At 53.6% G+C, this 14,924-nt stretch overlaps 1 protein-coding gene across 9 annotated transcripts; it reads right to left on the minus strand.

Moving 5' to 3' along the window:
• Positions 1-276: 276 nt before the first annotated feature.
• Puf60 (poly(U) binding splicing factor 60) lies at positions 277-11,406 on the minus strand. 9 transcript variants are annotated; one of them, XM_037197570.1, is made up of 13 exons: positions 11,301-11,395; positions 9,670-9,787; positions 7,733-7,834; positions 5,592-5,687; positions 5,397-5,486; positions 4,476-4,526; positions 2,268-2,429; positions 2,098-2,190; positions 1,754-1,967; positions 1,481-1,671; positions 1,230-1,365; positions 807-1,042; positions 277-721 (listed from the first exon to the last, which is right to left on the minus strand). In XM_037197570.1, exons 2-13 carry the CDS (start codon positions 9,670-9,672, stop codon positions 422-424), a joined length of 1,674 nt encoding a protein of 557 aa, XP_037053465.1. In that variant the 5' UTR covers positions 9,673-9,787; positions 11,301-11,395; the 3' UTR covers positions 277-421. The 9 variants fall into 9 exon arrangements, with proteins under 9 accessions (XP_037053465.1, XP_028715112.1, XP_028715111.1 ...); XM_028859279.2 differs by lacking the exon at positions 9,670-9,787 and having other exon boundaries at positions 7,733-7,831; positions 11,301-11,399; XM_028859278.2 differs by lacking the exon at positions 9,670-9,787 and having other exon boundaries at positions 11,301-11,389.
• Positions 11,407-14,924: the final 3,518 nt, after the last annotated feature.

Raw genomic sequence — 14,924 nt, forward strand, 5'->3', positions numbered from 1 at the left:
AAGTAGATGCAGCAGCATGCCAGGCACTCCCTTGATCCTGAATCCAATGGCTCCAAGATTCAAACCTCTCTCAGCACTACTCATGTATGCGAGGGCTGCAGCCAGCACTACCCGCAAGTGGAGATAAATCAATGCCCGCCCCCCAATACCCCGGCCCTTCCGTTCACGCCTGCGCAGTATGCCTAAACACCCTTCTGGTCTCTGGTGCCTTGTCAACAGAAGCAGACAAGATATCCCACACAGGCCTGGGGCAAGGGACCAACTTCAAGACAGGGATTTCAGGGCCAGCAGTATCTGCACCTTTATGTACACTACAGCATGGGCTGGGCAGAGTGCCTGGTCCCAGGGACACCACTGTTAACACTCTACAAAACCCAGAGGAAATAAGGGGTAAGTGCAAGTCCAGGCAATGAGGCCAAAGTCACGCAGAGAGGTCGCTGTTATCAAAACGCTCCTGGTCATACACTTCAGCCACCACCTTACGGCCGGCAAACCAGCGCCCATTCAGGGCCTGGATGGCCTTGTGAGTCTCTGAGGCCATGGAAAATTCCACAAAAATCTTGACGATGATCTCTGCGTCCTCCTCCTCACCCTGCTTTTCTTGGTAGATAATGACCCGGTTCACAGCACCAAATTTGCCACACTCTTCTGTCACCTCTCCCTCCAGGTCGTCGTCGATGTCCTTGGGGTCTACCATGTTGCGTAAAACCATGACTGTGGACTGTGAGAAAGGAGACTGAATGCCGTGGCCTATCAAGCACACTCTACCCCCTCTCCCTGAGAGGCACCGGCACTGGCCCACCTACCTCCTGTTTTCTGAGCAGCTTCTGCATGACCATGTGCCGAGCACTGCTGCCTGAGATGCTCATGTGCTCCTGCTCACTCAACATCTCTGGCCGCTCTGACTCAGGAAACAGCTCCTCCTCTTCCTTCTCCTTCTTGGGTTCCAACAGACCCAGTGTTGGCGGGCTGGCTAGGATGGGGTTCACCACTCCCACAGAGGGGATGGTGACAGGAATGGGAGGGCGGGCTGGGGTAACACCTGCAGCAAAACCAAGTTCAACAGTCACACATACACCCTCCCTGAGAAGGAGTAGAGCTGGTTGGCTATGGCCAGCCTGCCCTGGGTTCAAGTCTTACACTGAAGTAAGTATGGGCTGGGGAGCTGAAGACAGAGCCTCGAGGTGAGGGGTAAAGAATGGTGGAGAACCTGACCCACTCACACTCACCTGTGATGACTCCAGGGGCCTGGGCAGCCATGACAGCCTGGGGTAGAGCGCCTAAGGGTTGGGCCAGGGTCAGCGCTGGGGACACTAGTCCTGGTGTAGCTAAAGTACCCAGCACTGCTGCTCCAGCCACTGCTTCCTGCAACCAAAAGGCAACCACAGTCAGTTTCCAGTCTGGCTATCTCCACCCCCAAAGGATCAATGGGCCTGGCCACCCACTCACTGTCCACCCGCGCCACCGCACCAGTTCGTACCTGAGCTGTAATCTTGGCTGTGGCTGCAGCTGCGGCTACAGCGGCAGCAGGCGGGAGACCTCCAGGCGTGGCAGGTGTTAGCAGGGGCATGGGGGGTGTGACGGCCTTGCCCACCCTCAAGTACTGGCCACCCAGATCAAAGAGGTTCATGGACGATACAGCATCCTGGGACGACTGGGCCTTCTCATATTCTGCAGGGCAGGATGAGCAGTGAGGAAGGCCGGCCCCAGTACCAGGGGGCTCCCTCTTCTCCTTGGCTTTCCCCAAACTTACCAATAAAACCATAGCCTTTGTGCTTGCCAGTTGTGGGGTCCCGGGCCAGCGTACAAGACTTGATCTTGCCAAAGGCTTCAAACACACTCTTGATGTCATCATCGGAGAGGTCCTGATGCACAGAGGCCACATAGATGCGGTTGAAAGCCCTAGCCTCCTCAGCCAGCTGGTCTATGATGGGTTGGGCCTGTCCTATGTTGCTGGGTCTGCCCACCTGAAAAGAGGTCAAGAACAAAGTCTACCATCAGCCTAGGCCTGTGGTGACTGCTGGTATGTATGTGAGTACACAAAGCACGCCCTGCATTCTCAGCTACAGGTCCAAGACCACACTCTCTTATTGTTACCTTAATGTTCCTGCCCCCAAGCATCACTGAGTTCATCTGCTCCAAAGCAAGCTGTGCAGCTTCTGGGACTTCATACTCCACGAAGGCAAAGCCCTAAAACACAGAGAGATGCTGTCAGGCCGGGAAAGCAGATAGGGGGGCAGGCTAGGGGCACTGGGGTACCTCCTTACCTTGTGCTTCATGGTAACAGAATCCCAGGACATATCAATGCTCTTGATGGGGCCAAAGGGAGCAAAGGCCTGACGAATGGTGTCTTCCCCCAGCTCGTAGTAGATGGAACCCACATAGACTCGGCACATGATAGCCAGTGCCCGCTGACGCTGAGCTGCCATCTGCAGCAGGACAGAAGGAGAGAGCCACTGGCTTGTCAGGAAGGCAGGAGACTCAGCAGCCCTCTCCCGTCCTGGCCCACCCACCCAACTCTGCTGTGGGAAGGGCTCCCCACGCAGCAGTCAAGTGCAGGCTGGGCCCTTGCAGCCAGGGCTTAGGGGTCAGCAGGACCCCACCCCAAGTAAGGCCAGGCCCAACAGCAGGACATGGAAGTACCCAGCCCACCCAGGTCCCAGACAGACTGTGGCAGCAGAGCTGACAGGCGGTCAGAAGCTAAGGCTGAATGCCCTGTAATTCAGCCCACTTCTCCAGTCTGGGGCCAGGTACCTGGGCTAGGTTGGGAGATCCTCCCACTAGTCCAGCCAAGTATTGGGACAGAAGAGGGAAGGAGGAGCTGTCCAAGCCAGAGACACCTACTGGCATGGAGGCCAGAAGAGAGGGTGGCAGAAGACAGGGCAACCATTGCCCAGAAGAGATCCCAGGGAAGGAATTTGGGAGCCCAGACAGGGGCTCTCTGGAGAGAACAAGGAGCAAGCTGCTCATGCAGGGAACCATAGGTGAGGACTCAGTGTGCTCTACACTCTCCCATCCCAACACCTCCCACAAAAAAAGAGCTGCTTGGAGCACATGACTGTAGCCATAAGAGCTGGCCCAGGTAAGAGCATCACAAGGCAGCAGAGAACCCAATGAAGAAGCCTCAGGGATCCTTGGGACAGGGAAGCTGGCAGGACTAGCAGTGAGTGGGCCACTGCAATGAAGGACCTCCCCATGCCCTGGGAAAGGCTCCTTCCAACACTTTATAGACATGCCAGGCAGGGGCTCTAGAGCCACAGGGAGGGCCCCATGTGCCAGGCAGGGCCTCACTCCTTAACACAGACATGGGCTCCTCTCACCCTAACAAAGGTCCCAGTGGCAAGAGACCAGTTGACTTCTTCAGACATTAGCAGGCCTACAATAGCCCAGTCTCCCTAAGAGAGAGGACTAAAAGGTCCACCAACACAGGACTCACCCAGGTGGGGCCTATCTTTCCTCACATTAGGAGCTCCCTGAATTGGAGGTCATTCCCTCAAACTGGCTCCTGATAAGCCTCAGGCTCTTTCCCAGGTGAAGGGCCTCAAGGATAGAGCCACCCCTTCTCTAAGCCCCACACAGACATGAAGCCACATCTGTCCTTCAGGTCACAGTTGACAAGAGAGTATTAAGTCTCCCCTTTAAGGTAAGACTACTCAACTACAGGTCTCTCTGCCCACATCTCCCGGGACTCCTCAGAGGGTCAACAGCTCCCTTTCAGACAGGTGTTTCCCAGAGTAGACAGAGTATGTCTCAAATGTGAGGGCAACTCATCCAGGGATGGCCCTCCAAGTGGATGGATACCCCAGAGAAAGGGCCATGTCTTTCCCATAGGATCTCCCCAGGATAGGGCCTGGCCACTTCAACTTGCCTCTGGGCAAGGAAGAGCCATCTCCTTCCCAGACTCCTCTGCTTACTGTAGTCATGGCCACATGACCTCTACCCCTTGCTGAGAGCTAGGTCTGTGACCCAAGTTGTTATTTGCCCTTCCCTCTCTTGCTCACTCAGGCCCCCAGCCCCCACCCCATCCATCCATCCTCCCTCCAGAGTATGATGGGGCCACAGTTAGGACCCCTCTCTTATCAGGGGGCCTGACCCCAACCCAAGAGCCCGGGCAGCCTGGAGACTGTCGGAGCTGGAGGCCCACAGGTACATCCCCCACATGGGGTGGCAAGGCACAGATGAGCCTGGCATTGGCAGCTACCCTCCCTGGCTGGCTGCCGCGGCTGCCCTCCGCAGTTACCTGGCCGGTTAGTTTTAAGGTGGACCCTCAGAGCAGATGGAGGCCTCCCCAGGGGCGGTCCCGGGGTGAGTGCCCACACCACTGGCCCCACCATGCCTGGCGCTCTGCTGTGCTCGTCCAGAGCTGGCGGGCAGGGCCGGCCAGGGGAGCAAGGTCCCCAGCAGTGGGCTGCACTGCCCCCCTCTAGCCCTGACTAAGGACATGAGCCCCAGAAGAAGTGAGCATTTCTATTGACCGATTGCAAAGGTGAGAGAGGATCTCCAAAGCCCATTGTCACTGCTGCCATCTGAAAGACAGTAAAGACAGAGTTCAGTCTGTTGGAGCCGAGCAGTCTCCCGCTCTCGTCAACACCTCACGCGGACAGCAGCAAGGCGCGGAGTCCCCGCCCTGCCAGGGAGGCCCGCCTGCCTTCCCACACTGCTGGCCACTCTGGCTGGTCACTGGCACCTGCCCAGGGGGGCTTCAGAGCCCCAGGTGCCCCGCCCACAGCCTTTGCAGCAAGACCGGCGAGGGCAGAAGGAAGGGAGGAGAGGGATGGACAGAGCACAGTGAACAGCCAGTATGAACGTCTAAGGGCTGGACCTGGGGATGGGGGAGGCTCAAGGCCCAGGAACCTGACAGCTTCACTCAGGCTTCTTCCCACAGATATCACAGCCTCCAGCCTAGAGTAGGGCCCAGTGGAGCATACCCTTAAACTGCCCCTTCGGCCGAGGGCCGAGGGGATAAAGGCCTGACCACAGGGGCAGGGAGGATCACAACCTACATGCTGCCACCATGGCTGTGCACAGCCTGGGTGTGGTAGAGACCCAGAGGCACCAGTGGTTAGACCAAGAAGGAGAACTGGGCGGAGCTACAGAGAAGGAGTGGGGAGGGGGTGGAGAAGGGCCTTATCAAGCAACAGGAGGAAAGGCCAGGCCACTCATGCCTCAGAGAGGACCCTGGTGGTCCAGAGAATGAATCTTGAGAGTCTGAGAGTGATAACACCTTCTGGGGGCAGTCGGCCACAGGCACAGGAGGAGGCAGAGAAGAGGAGGAGACGGTGGAGGTAATGGGGAGGGGCAGTGGAGGTTTCCTGGCCCAAGCTGGGCAGGAGGACCTCCAGCAGAGCCAGCCCCAAGATAGTGGCAGTGGCGTGCAGGAGGGTGGTGGGGCTCACCTGCAGGTTGGTGAGCTGCTGCTGCTGGTGCGCGATGGTCTGTTTCACTAGCACACTCTTGATGCTCTGCTCCATTGCGTATTTCTTGGCCTGCAAGAGATGGCAGTGAGAAGCACTGGGGAGCCCAGTCTGCAGGGGGGTGGCCTCCCTCACCAATCTTAGTTGAGCAGTTGTGCCCAAGAGGTGCACTCTCACCTTCTGGAGGGCCTCCTGCTGCTCGGGCGTCAGGGGAGGCAGCCCCAGCTTGGTGCCTGTGCTTTGCCCATTTTCCATCTTGATAGAATCTGCGCCCTGGAGTAGGAAACAGGGGAGTTGTTGAGCAGCAAACCCCAAATTTCTTATGTTCCAGAAACCCCACAGGCCCTCTATATCTCTAGACTCTTAAACCAAAGTAAAACAAGCCCCGGTACAAGCTACCTCCTGCCTGGTTAGGATGCAGGCCTTCCCTTCAGACATTGCTATCCCCTAAAGGTTCCCGTCACAGGCTTGACTCATGGGTAGGACATATTCAACCAGGCAGGTACCCTGTAGGGCCAGCAGTACAATGGCCTCCTCATGCAACTATCATAGGAGAGCAGTGTGCCTACTACCCCCTTGTTGACAATCTGACCCCAGAGTCTCTGTCCCAACTCCTGTACAACAGCCAACCTCTGCTGTTCTCCAGAGCCAAGAGAGCAGAACCAGGATTGAAGATTCATCATTTACAGGCTACCTGGCACTCTAGCCTCTTGGTTCCCTCAACAGCCCTTTCGAGGGCCTCGGGCCACGCAGGAATAAGGCAAGGGGCCTCCCTCCAATAATGCCCTTTGGGGCCCTGAAGACAGTCTTTCTACACAACTCCCCAAGAAGGTAAGTGTTTCTCCTTGGTTTATGAGCCCTCCAAGAGGCTCCATCCCATTTCGATTAACACTCCTGCATGCCATACATGTGTTCAGCACACCAAAAGCAAGGACCCTAGCCAAATGAATGTAAAACACATGGGACTGGCGAGGGAGGGCTTCACACTTGCTGCAGACATAATCAAATGCTACCAGAATTGTGTTTACATTTTTCCTATCAATGCCATTTCCAAGTTGTTTGCAGGAGAGAGAAACAGCCATGTAAGCAGGGAAAGCCCAGTGTGTAATGGACAGAGCCAGTCTACGTATCTAAGCAGTTCAAAATACCTCTGGTGAGACTTCTAGGCTTTCAGACACAGCCTTTGAGAGAAACAGCAGAGAAGGTGGCCCTCAGCATAGGAGTAACAGGCAAGGACTGAAGAACAAAGGAGGCAGGTAGGGTCTGCCTGACTCAAAACCCATAATAAACCCCCCATCACGGATGCCAGAGTGCTGAGTTTCTGGTCAAAGGTCAAAAGGCAGGAAGCTTATAAGACCCCCCTGGGGCAGAGTCCCAAGACCCCAAAGTCTCTCAAGAGCTGGCAATGGATGGGACCAAGGCCTGCAGTCTGAATCATACTAGATCTGTCCTCTGCCCTCTCAGCTGGCCCCAGGCCTAGGAGGCTGTGACACTAGAGTAGGCTGTCACCATGGAAATAAAAGCCAGTTCTTCTCAGCCCCCTAGAAACTTTTCAATCTCTTCTTTGTCTTAGTGAACAAAAGACCCTTCTCCCACCAACCAATGGCATACTGGCCAGCCAGTCAGGACAGAGAGCTTTAGCCCCCACAACTTCCCAAGATCCAGGCTGCATACCAATATCTCTGTCTGCCCCCCCCCCCACGCACACCAGTGCCTGGGAGGCCTAGTCAGAGGCCACCACACTACCTTGTTGAAACCTTGTGGGACTCTGTGGAGGCGGGAATAAAGGAACCTATCACCTAGTAACAACAGAGCCCAGCTTCACGTCCCAGAAGACTTACTCCCATGGGCCAGTGACTAGAGAACAAAATCCATCCACACCCACCAATAAGCCCAGAGAAGCATGGGGGGGGGGTGTCCCCAAGACACGTGTGCTTTGATTTACATGTTGTTTTACTTACATGAAAACAAAGAGCTAAAATGGAAATCCCTATTTCTGGCTCTAGACACAACATTGCCCATTGCCACTCTGAAATGGGCCCCATCCTTCTGCACAATGCTAATGGCTCAAAGCCAGCACCACCGAGGGCTAGGCTGTAGTTATTCCCATCATCCCATCTCCTCCCCCTGCTGCCAGGCTTCAGCTAGATGGACTCTCATAGAAAAGAGGCGAAGAGAAGCCTGCTGAGGAGGGGGCAGGGCAAGGCAGAGGCTGCTCATTGGACTTCCCCGACCACATGTCCTACTTGCCCCAGTCAGGTCTCTCTAGGCCCAAGGATGCATGGTCTGACGACGGAAAAGAAGGTTATGGTTAATACCTGTGGAGGTTTCCATTTGTCTCCTGCTGCCACCACTGCCGCCGCCGCTGCTGCGGCCGCTGCCGCAGGCTCGGACCCCCCTCCTTGTTGGCCATTGACCTGCTGCAGGCAGGAAGGAAATGTAACAACAGTCATGTAGAAACCCATCACCCAGACCCTCTCCTCTTCCAAAGCTGCAGGCTGCCTTCCCCATCTAGAACAAGGGAGGCTGGGCAAGGGCTTAAGAAGGTCGGCTGAGGATGTATTCCTTACCAGCACCAATCGCACCTTGTACTGCCCTTAGACCCTCTACCCTGCCAGCACATCTGCAGCCACCCAGGCTTCTGACAGAAAGCAGAGCAGCAGCTGGAGCAAGCTGACAGTCTCCCGGGAAGGGACAAAAAGAAAAGGACAGAGAGCAAGCAGTGTTCCAGCCCAAGGCCAAGGAAAGCCACCCCTTTCTGCTGACAGACTGAGCCAGATTAGATGACAGGGTGACGAGCTGGCTGTATCCTCCTATCCTTCCCAAGGCAGCAGGACACTGCTTCCATCAGACACTAACTACACATACTTGGGCCAGGCCTCTAAGCTCAACCTTTATTCCAGTAATTCCACAAGCTCTGGTTCAATCTAGGCTTCCTACTCCCAGCAGCCGAAGTACAAAGCTGTCCTAGGAGACAGCTGGGAACTTAGCTCTCTACACTGGGTAAGACCCACCCCAGAGGAAACATAGCACACTGTTGTCTAAAGGCAGCCCTTTAATATGCAGCTCTTAAAATGGCCTAGTGGAGTAGCCCCTGCCACCCGACAGACCTTGATAGAGGTGGGCAATGTATAAGGAGTAGGATGTGATGGACAGGCCCTAAAATCCACCCCAACTTCTCAGAGATTGTAGTGTGAACAGAAGTCAGAATGTGCTTACACTACAGCTCAAGAACACGCTCCACAAGTATCAAAACACAGACAGGACTGTGCCCATTCTTGGAGACAAAGCCAGAGGCTGGCCAACCTGGACAAAGGGGGTCTCTCAGGTCATCAGACTACTGAAGGGGAGACAGCAGCACAGCCAGCACATACCTGGAGCTGCTCCTGGTGCTACAAACACCAGTGTTGCACTACTGCCTAGCTCAGCTCCACCGTGACTTAGAAATGCTATCCCAGAGTAAACTAAAGGAAAGGCGAGTCCCGTGGTACACACAGGCATCCACACAACAGAAGCTGCTTCTTACCACCCACAGTGGAAGCATGCTTCAGGCATCAGCCAGACACCACTGAGAAGTGAGAATCTGGGGCACATGTATAACTTACTGCCTCTCCAAATTACTAGCCACCCAGGATCAGGGATAGTGCTGAAAGCAGCAGACAAAGCATATGAGCATTCCAGGGAAAGCTCACCTATGGACAGTGGACAGGACTGGACAGGACAGGACAGGAAAGAAAGGGAAAGGAAAACCACCCAATTTAGCCCATTTACCATGGTGGAGAGTTCTCCAACAATCTAGAATTCTGTTCTAACCAGTCACCAGGAAAGCCTAGAGAAAACTATCATTTGTTATCCCGGCTAATCACTAATATGCATCTTAGCCCTTTGTCCCAGGTCTAAGACCTAACAGTCACAGGCTGTCACCTTGGGCAATGGAAACAGAGGCCTTGCAGTCAGTGCTCCCCAACACCAGGCAGTGGTGCATCAAGAGAGGGGAAGCCCCCTGAGGGACAGTGCTGCTGAGCGTCTCCAGTGCACAAGCCAAGCTCTGCCCTTCACCAGCTCAGAACAGTTACTTCCATTACAAAACACGTTAAATAACCTGAGGCAAATCACCTAAAATCTAGGCCTCAAGCTCCTCTTGTGCAGGGGCATGGCCTAGCTCCTAGGCAGCATCGAAGATTTACAGAACCATCTTCCATGAAGTCCCTTAGTCTCTGGGAAGTGAGCCACAGGTTCTAGCAGTTATTAGTACCATTGACAGCAGGGTCAGGCCCTAGAATGGGACTGGCTGCAGGACGCTGTCTTCCATCTGTTCAGGTCCCTTCACTGGTGCAGTGCTGCTTCCTGGGTAGCCAGGCTTGTACTGAGCACTGTGGATGCAGCAAAACAAGGAAGAGAAAAAGACAACTCTAGGGGCCTCATAGTCAACTGAGGACAAAGACTATTCCAACTGCTTCAATGGTAAGACTTAACTGCCCATGTCCATCTCGAGCCCATCTCCACAATGACACTACCTGTCCGGCACCAAGCTGTGGTAGAGCTGACCCCGCCCCCCAGCTAACCTTTCAGTATTGCATGAATACTGGGGGTTACTCAGAGATGAGGCATCCACTCTCCTCCCGTGCTGTTCAAAGTATCTTATACTTTATCCCCGTCTCTTCTATAATCCGACAGCCCCCTAAGGACAGTCGCCAAATACTCAACCATCTGGCTGTCTCTACACAAAGACCATTTGCTCCTGTAGCTTCAAGCAGCAGATCTCTTAAAAAGTCAGCCATGAGCCGGGGCCGTGGTGGCGCACGCCTTTAATCCCAGCACTCTGGGAGGCAGAGGCAGGTGGATCTCTGTGAGTTCAAGGCCAGCCTGGGCTACAGAGTGAGTTCCAGGAAAGGCGCAAAGCTACACAGAGAAACCCTGTCTGAAAAACCAAAAAAAAGAGTCACCCATGATGTGACTGGCACACACTATATCTATCCGTCAGAAGCTGTAGCAAGTGCCCCTTTCCAAGTGTGAGGGTGCAGCTCCCAGCTAGGGCCAAGCAATGGCAGCCTGGGTATACTACTTGACCCTACCAGTCCTGACTCCAGTCACCTGCTTAAGTGTTCTCAGACCTTGGCTCCATCCCTCTGGGTGAGGGTGGCAGTTAACAAAAGGCCGGGTTGCAGTGGGGTTAGGGCCGAGAGAAAAGTGGTTCCTAAAGTAAGTGGGGAGGAAGACCTGGGGCAGACACCCCCGGAATATTCCTGACTGGCCAGGGGACACGTTGAGCAGAGCAGGTCAAGGCTCGCCAGCACAAGACACGGGGTTAGCAAAGTCTTAGGATGCCCACAAGATCTGCGACCAAGGAAGGCACTGACTGTCGGGTTCTCCAACAGAGCCCGGGACAGAATGACTGCTCGAAAGATGTGGGAGGATGTCCTTGCCCTCCCGCGTGGGGTAACAGAATCGGAAACCCGCTTCTCTGTGCACCACCGCGCAGAGCAAATGCCATGGGTCCGCCCCTTCCGCGCCCCCAACACGGGCGCAGTCGCGTAAGCCAGGAGCCGGGGTCACGGCTCCCTGGTGCCGCCGCCCGCCTAGATGACGGTCGTCCAGCCTCAACAGAGCGAGGACCGCCCCGCGGAGACTCAGCTGGGGGCGCCTGCAGCCAGCCCACCCCGCCCAGCTGCCGGAAACTGCATTTCTCCAGCCGGAAGCTACAGCCACAGCCGCGGCAGGCGCGCGCCCGCTCCGCCCCCGCCCCGCGTGCCGGAGGGCCACAAAAGGATCCGTGTGGGGCCCGACCAAGCCGCCGCGCACCCAGGGGCCCTCCATGCCCTGGCCGGGCCCACGACTCACTCCCACTAGCTGACGGCCATCCCCGGCAGCGAGAGATTCACTTACGAGAGCTATAGTCGCCGTCGCCATCTTGCGTCTGTCGCGGCCGCCGCGCGCGCCACAAGCCTTGGCTCCCTCCGCAGTCTCGCGCGATCTGGGCGCCGGACGCGGAAGTCTCGCGATAGACCTTTCCCTAGCTACGTGGACGGAGACCGGAACGTATTTCCGGGGCGGAGCAGGCAGTTAACGCACCGGAGTAGGACTGAACGGAGCGGGGCGGAGAGGGGCGGCCGGGGCGGGGCGAGGCGGAGCGGGGCGGAAAGGGGCGGGGCAGAGCGGGCCGGGGCGGGGCGAGGCGGAAGTGTGGGAGTAGCATTCTTTTTGTTTTGTTTTGTTTTTTGTTTTTTCGAGACAGGGTTTCTCTGTGTAGTTTTGATGCCTGTCCTGGATCTCGCTCTGTAGACCAGGCTGGCCTCGAACTCACAGAGATCCATCCGCCTGCCTCTGCCTCCCGAGTGCTGGGGATTAAAGGCTTGCGCCACCACCGCCGGGCAGGTAGCATTCTTGACTCAGTTCCACATGCCCCTTTTACCAGCACCCTTATTTCACTTGAGTCCACTCGCAGAAAGCAGCTGAAAAGAGTGGCAGATCCCTCCTTGACTGTTCATAGACAGCTGAAACAAGAGACGAAAGGACTGATGCATCGTCTTTGTATTGTCCGTCTTCAAAGTCAGGACTCCGCATTTATTTGGAAACACCATCTCTTTCCTAGCGAGAGAGTAGCCTCCTAAAACGATGACATGCAGATGGACCCAAGAGATAATTTCCCCAGCCCATCCCTTGGATACAGTCCTGTGGGCATAATATGTACGCTGATCCCCAAGTTCTGAGCTATATTTAAATCTGTATGTTCATCCTTGCTGTGTGAGGAGGAGCTGTCCTGATATTTGTCTCGAATTGCACCCAATCCCAAGACCCTAAGGCTTGGCCTGCAAGACACCACATCTGTAAGCTCAGGCACCTTCGACTGCCCTCGTAGCCATTCTGTTTTCTACCCCTGAAAATTTTAGAGATCTCTAGCAAAATAAGGCAGAATATTTTCCTCTCCTTCCGAAGCCCCTTTCATACCACACCAGTGTGATTGATATATTGTGCACCCCAATAAACTTATCTGGGCGTCAGAGAATGGAACAGCCATAATATTAAACATAGAGGTTAGGCAGTGGTGGCACACGCCTTTAATCCTAGCATTCCAGAGGCAGATCTACCTGGATCTCTGTGAGTTCAAGGCCACACTGGAAACAGCCAGGCGTGGTAACAAGAGCCTTTAATCCCAGGAAGTGATGGCAGGAAGAAGAAAGGTATGTAAGGCGTGAGGACCAGGAACAGAGCTGGTTAAGCTTTTAGGCTTTTGAGCAGCACAGTTCAGCTGAGAGGCATCCAGTCTGAGGAAACAGGATCAGCTGAGGAATTGGCAAGGTGAAGTGGCTGTGGCTTGTTCTGCTTCTCTGATCTTCCAGTGTTCACCCCAATGTCTAGCTCCTGGGTTTGTTTTTATTAATAAGACCTTCTAAGATTCATGTTACACAGGAGCTATATGGAAAACAAAGCTTCAGAGGGCAGAGAAGTGAAATGCTTTCGAGTTTGCAGAGGGTGGGTGCTGCTGCCTCAGCAGGCTGGTTTTTAATGGTTGTGTCTGGAATTTTCTGGAAAAGCGCAGATAGGGAAAAACAAAAAACAAAAACGTAGTTGTCTCAAGACCTCTGCTCCTACTACATGGTGCTAGAAGGTCTGGCTCTGCCAACGGTGGCTGCAAATTAGTTCCACTCTGGAAAAGAAGCATTGAGAGCCGGCTTAGCATCTCATTCTTAAGCATAGCCAGCCAGCCAGCCCAGAATCGCCAAGCAAAAGAGGATGAGGAAATAAGACAGAAGGAACCGAAGCAATAAAGGAAGCAGAAGAATAAGACTGAAAACTGAGAAAGCAATATCGTCAAAGATTTTAAAAAAAGAAAAAAGAACATAAAGATCACCAAATGAGATTTCTTAAAAGAAAAAAAAAATTCGGCCAGGTGGTGTGGCACGCCTTTAATCCCAGCACTCTGGAGGCAGAGCAAGGGATCTCTGAATTCCAGGCCAGCGTGATCTACAGAGTGAGTTCCAGGACAGCCAGGGCAGTTACAAAGAGAAACCCTGTCAAAACCATCCCCCCCCCAATAAAAAGATTGAAAAGAGCCCAATGGTGTGGTGGGCACACACTATAATCCCAGTACTCAGGAGGCAGAGACAGGTGGATCTCCGATACAGTGCTGGGATCAAAGGCAGGCGATCCCAAGTGCTAGGATCAAAGGTGTGAGCCACCGTCTGCAGCTCTGAATTTCATTTAGACTGATTCAATCTTGTGTAGCCCAGGGTGGACTTGAGCTCCTGATCTTCCTGCTTCCTGTTCCCAAATGCTGGGATTAAAGGTGTGTGCCACCACTGCCTGGCCTCTATGGTTAACTAGTGAATATCTCTGCCCTCTGATCTCCAGGCAAGCTTTATTTGTCAGAACACAAACAAATAACACACTCTTACAATACAATAAAATAAATACATCTTTTTTTAAAAGGAAAAAAGTTAAGACAGTCACATACAGACAGATAACTGTTCAAGGACATGGGGTGGAGATTTGATCGATATCAAGGGAAGAGCTTCAGTGATTTTTTTTTTTATTTTTTATTTTATTTATTTATTTATTTTTTTTTAGTTTTTCGAGACAGGGTGTGTCTGTGTAGCTTTGGAGCCTGTCCTGGATCTCGCTCTGTAGACCAGGCTGGCCTCGAACTCACAGAGATCCTCCTGGCTCTGTCTCCTGAGTGCTGGGATTAAAGGCGTGTGCCACCACCGCCCGGTCACTGTGATCTTAGATTTCTAGCCTTGGGCTTTGAGAAAATTAATTTCTGCTGTTCAAGTCACCAGGTCCAGGTCTGTGGTATCTGTTATGACAGTTCAAATAAACAATATAATAACTGCTCTCTCTTAATGAGAAGGAAATCCAGGTAGTGGTGGTGCAGGCCTTTAATCCCAGCCCTCGAGAGGCAGAGGCAGGAGGATCTCTGTGAGTTTGAGACCAGCCTGGTCTACAGAGTGAGTTCCAGGACAGCCAGGGCTGTTACACAGAGAAACCCTGTCTCGAAGAAAAAAAAAAAAAAAAAAAAAAAAAAAAGAAAAGAAATTGAAAAGTACCAGAAAACAGAAACTGTAATAATCACATTGGTCAATATTCCCCAAGATTTAGAACAAGATGGGCCTACCAGCCCATGAAAATGAAGGCCAACACCCCTCCACCCAACCCCCACCCCGCACCCAGGGTGTTGAGTGGGCTGGGTCTTACCACCACCACCAGGGGGAACCCCAGGCACCACCCTCTGGTGGCAGCTTCCATTGGTAGTAATGTACAACACTTTCCAAAAAGATCTTTGGCAAGCTGCTAAAAACTTAAAACTTATTGAGATGTTGAGACCGTCTACTTTAAAAGAACTAGCCAAGGCTAGACTGCATGGTAACAGCATTTGGCTGCTTTAGATATCTTGTGAGTCAAGGAAGAGTCAAGGATTTTTAGCAAAAGCAGCTTCTGAATGCCTGTCACAGCGTGGCCCAGAACACGGTTGCCCCCTACTCTGATTCTCCTGTCCCTGCTTTATTGTCA

The sequence above is a fragment of the Peromyscus leucopus genome, chromosome 20, assembly GCF_004664715.2.
Source record: "Peromyscus leucopus breed LL Stock chromosome 20, UCI_PerLeu_2.1, whole genome shotgun sequence".
Lineage (NCBI taxonomy): Eukaryota > Metazoa > Chordata > Mammalia > Rodentia > Cricetidae > Peromyscus > Peromyscus leucopus.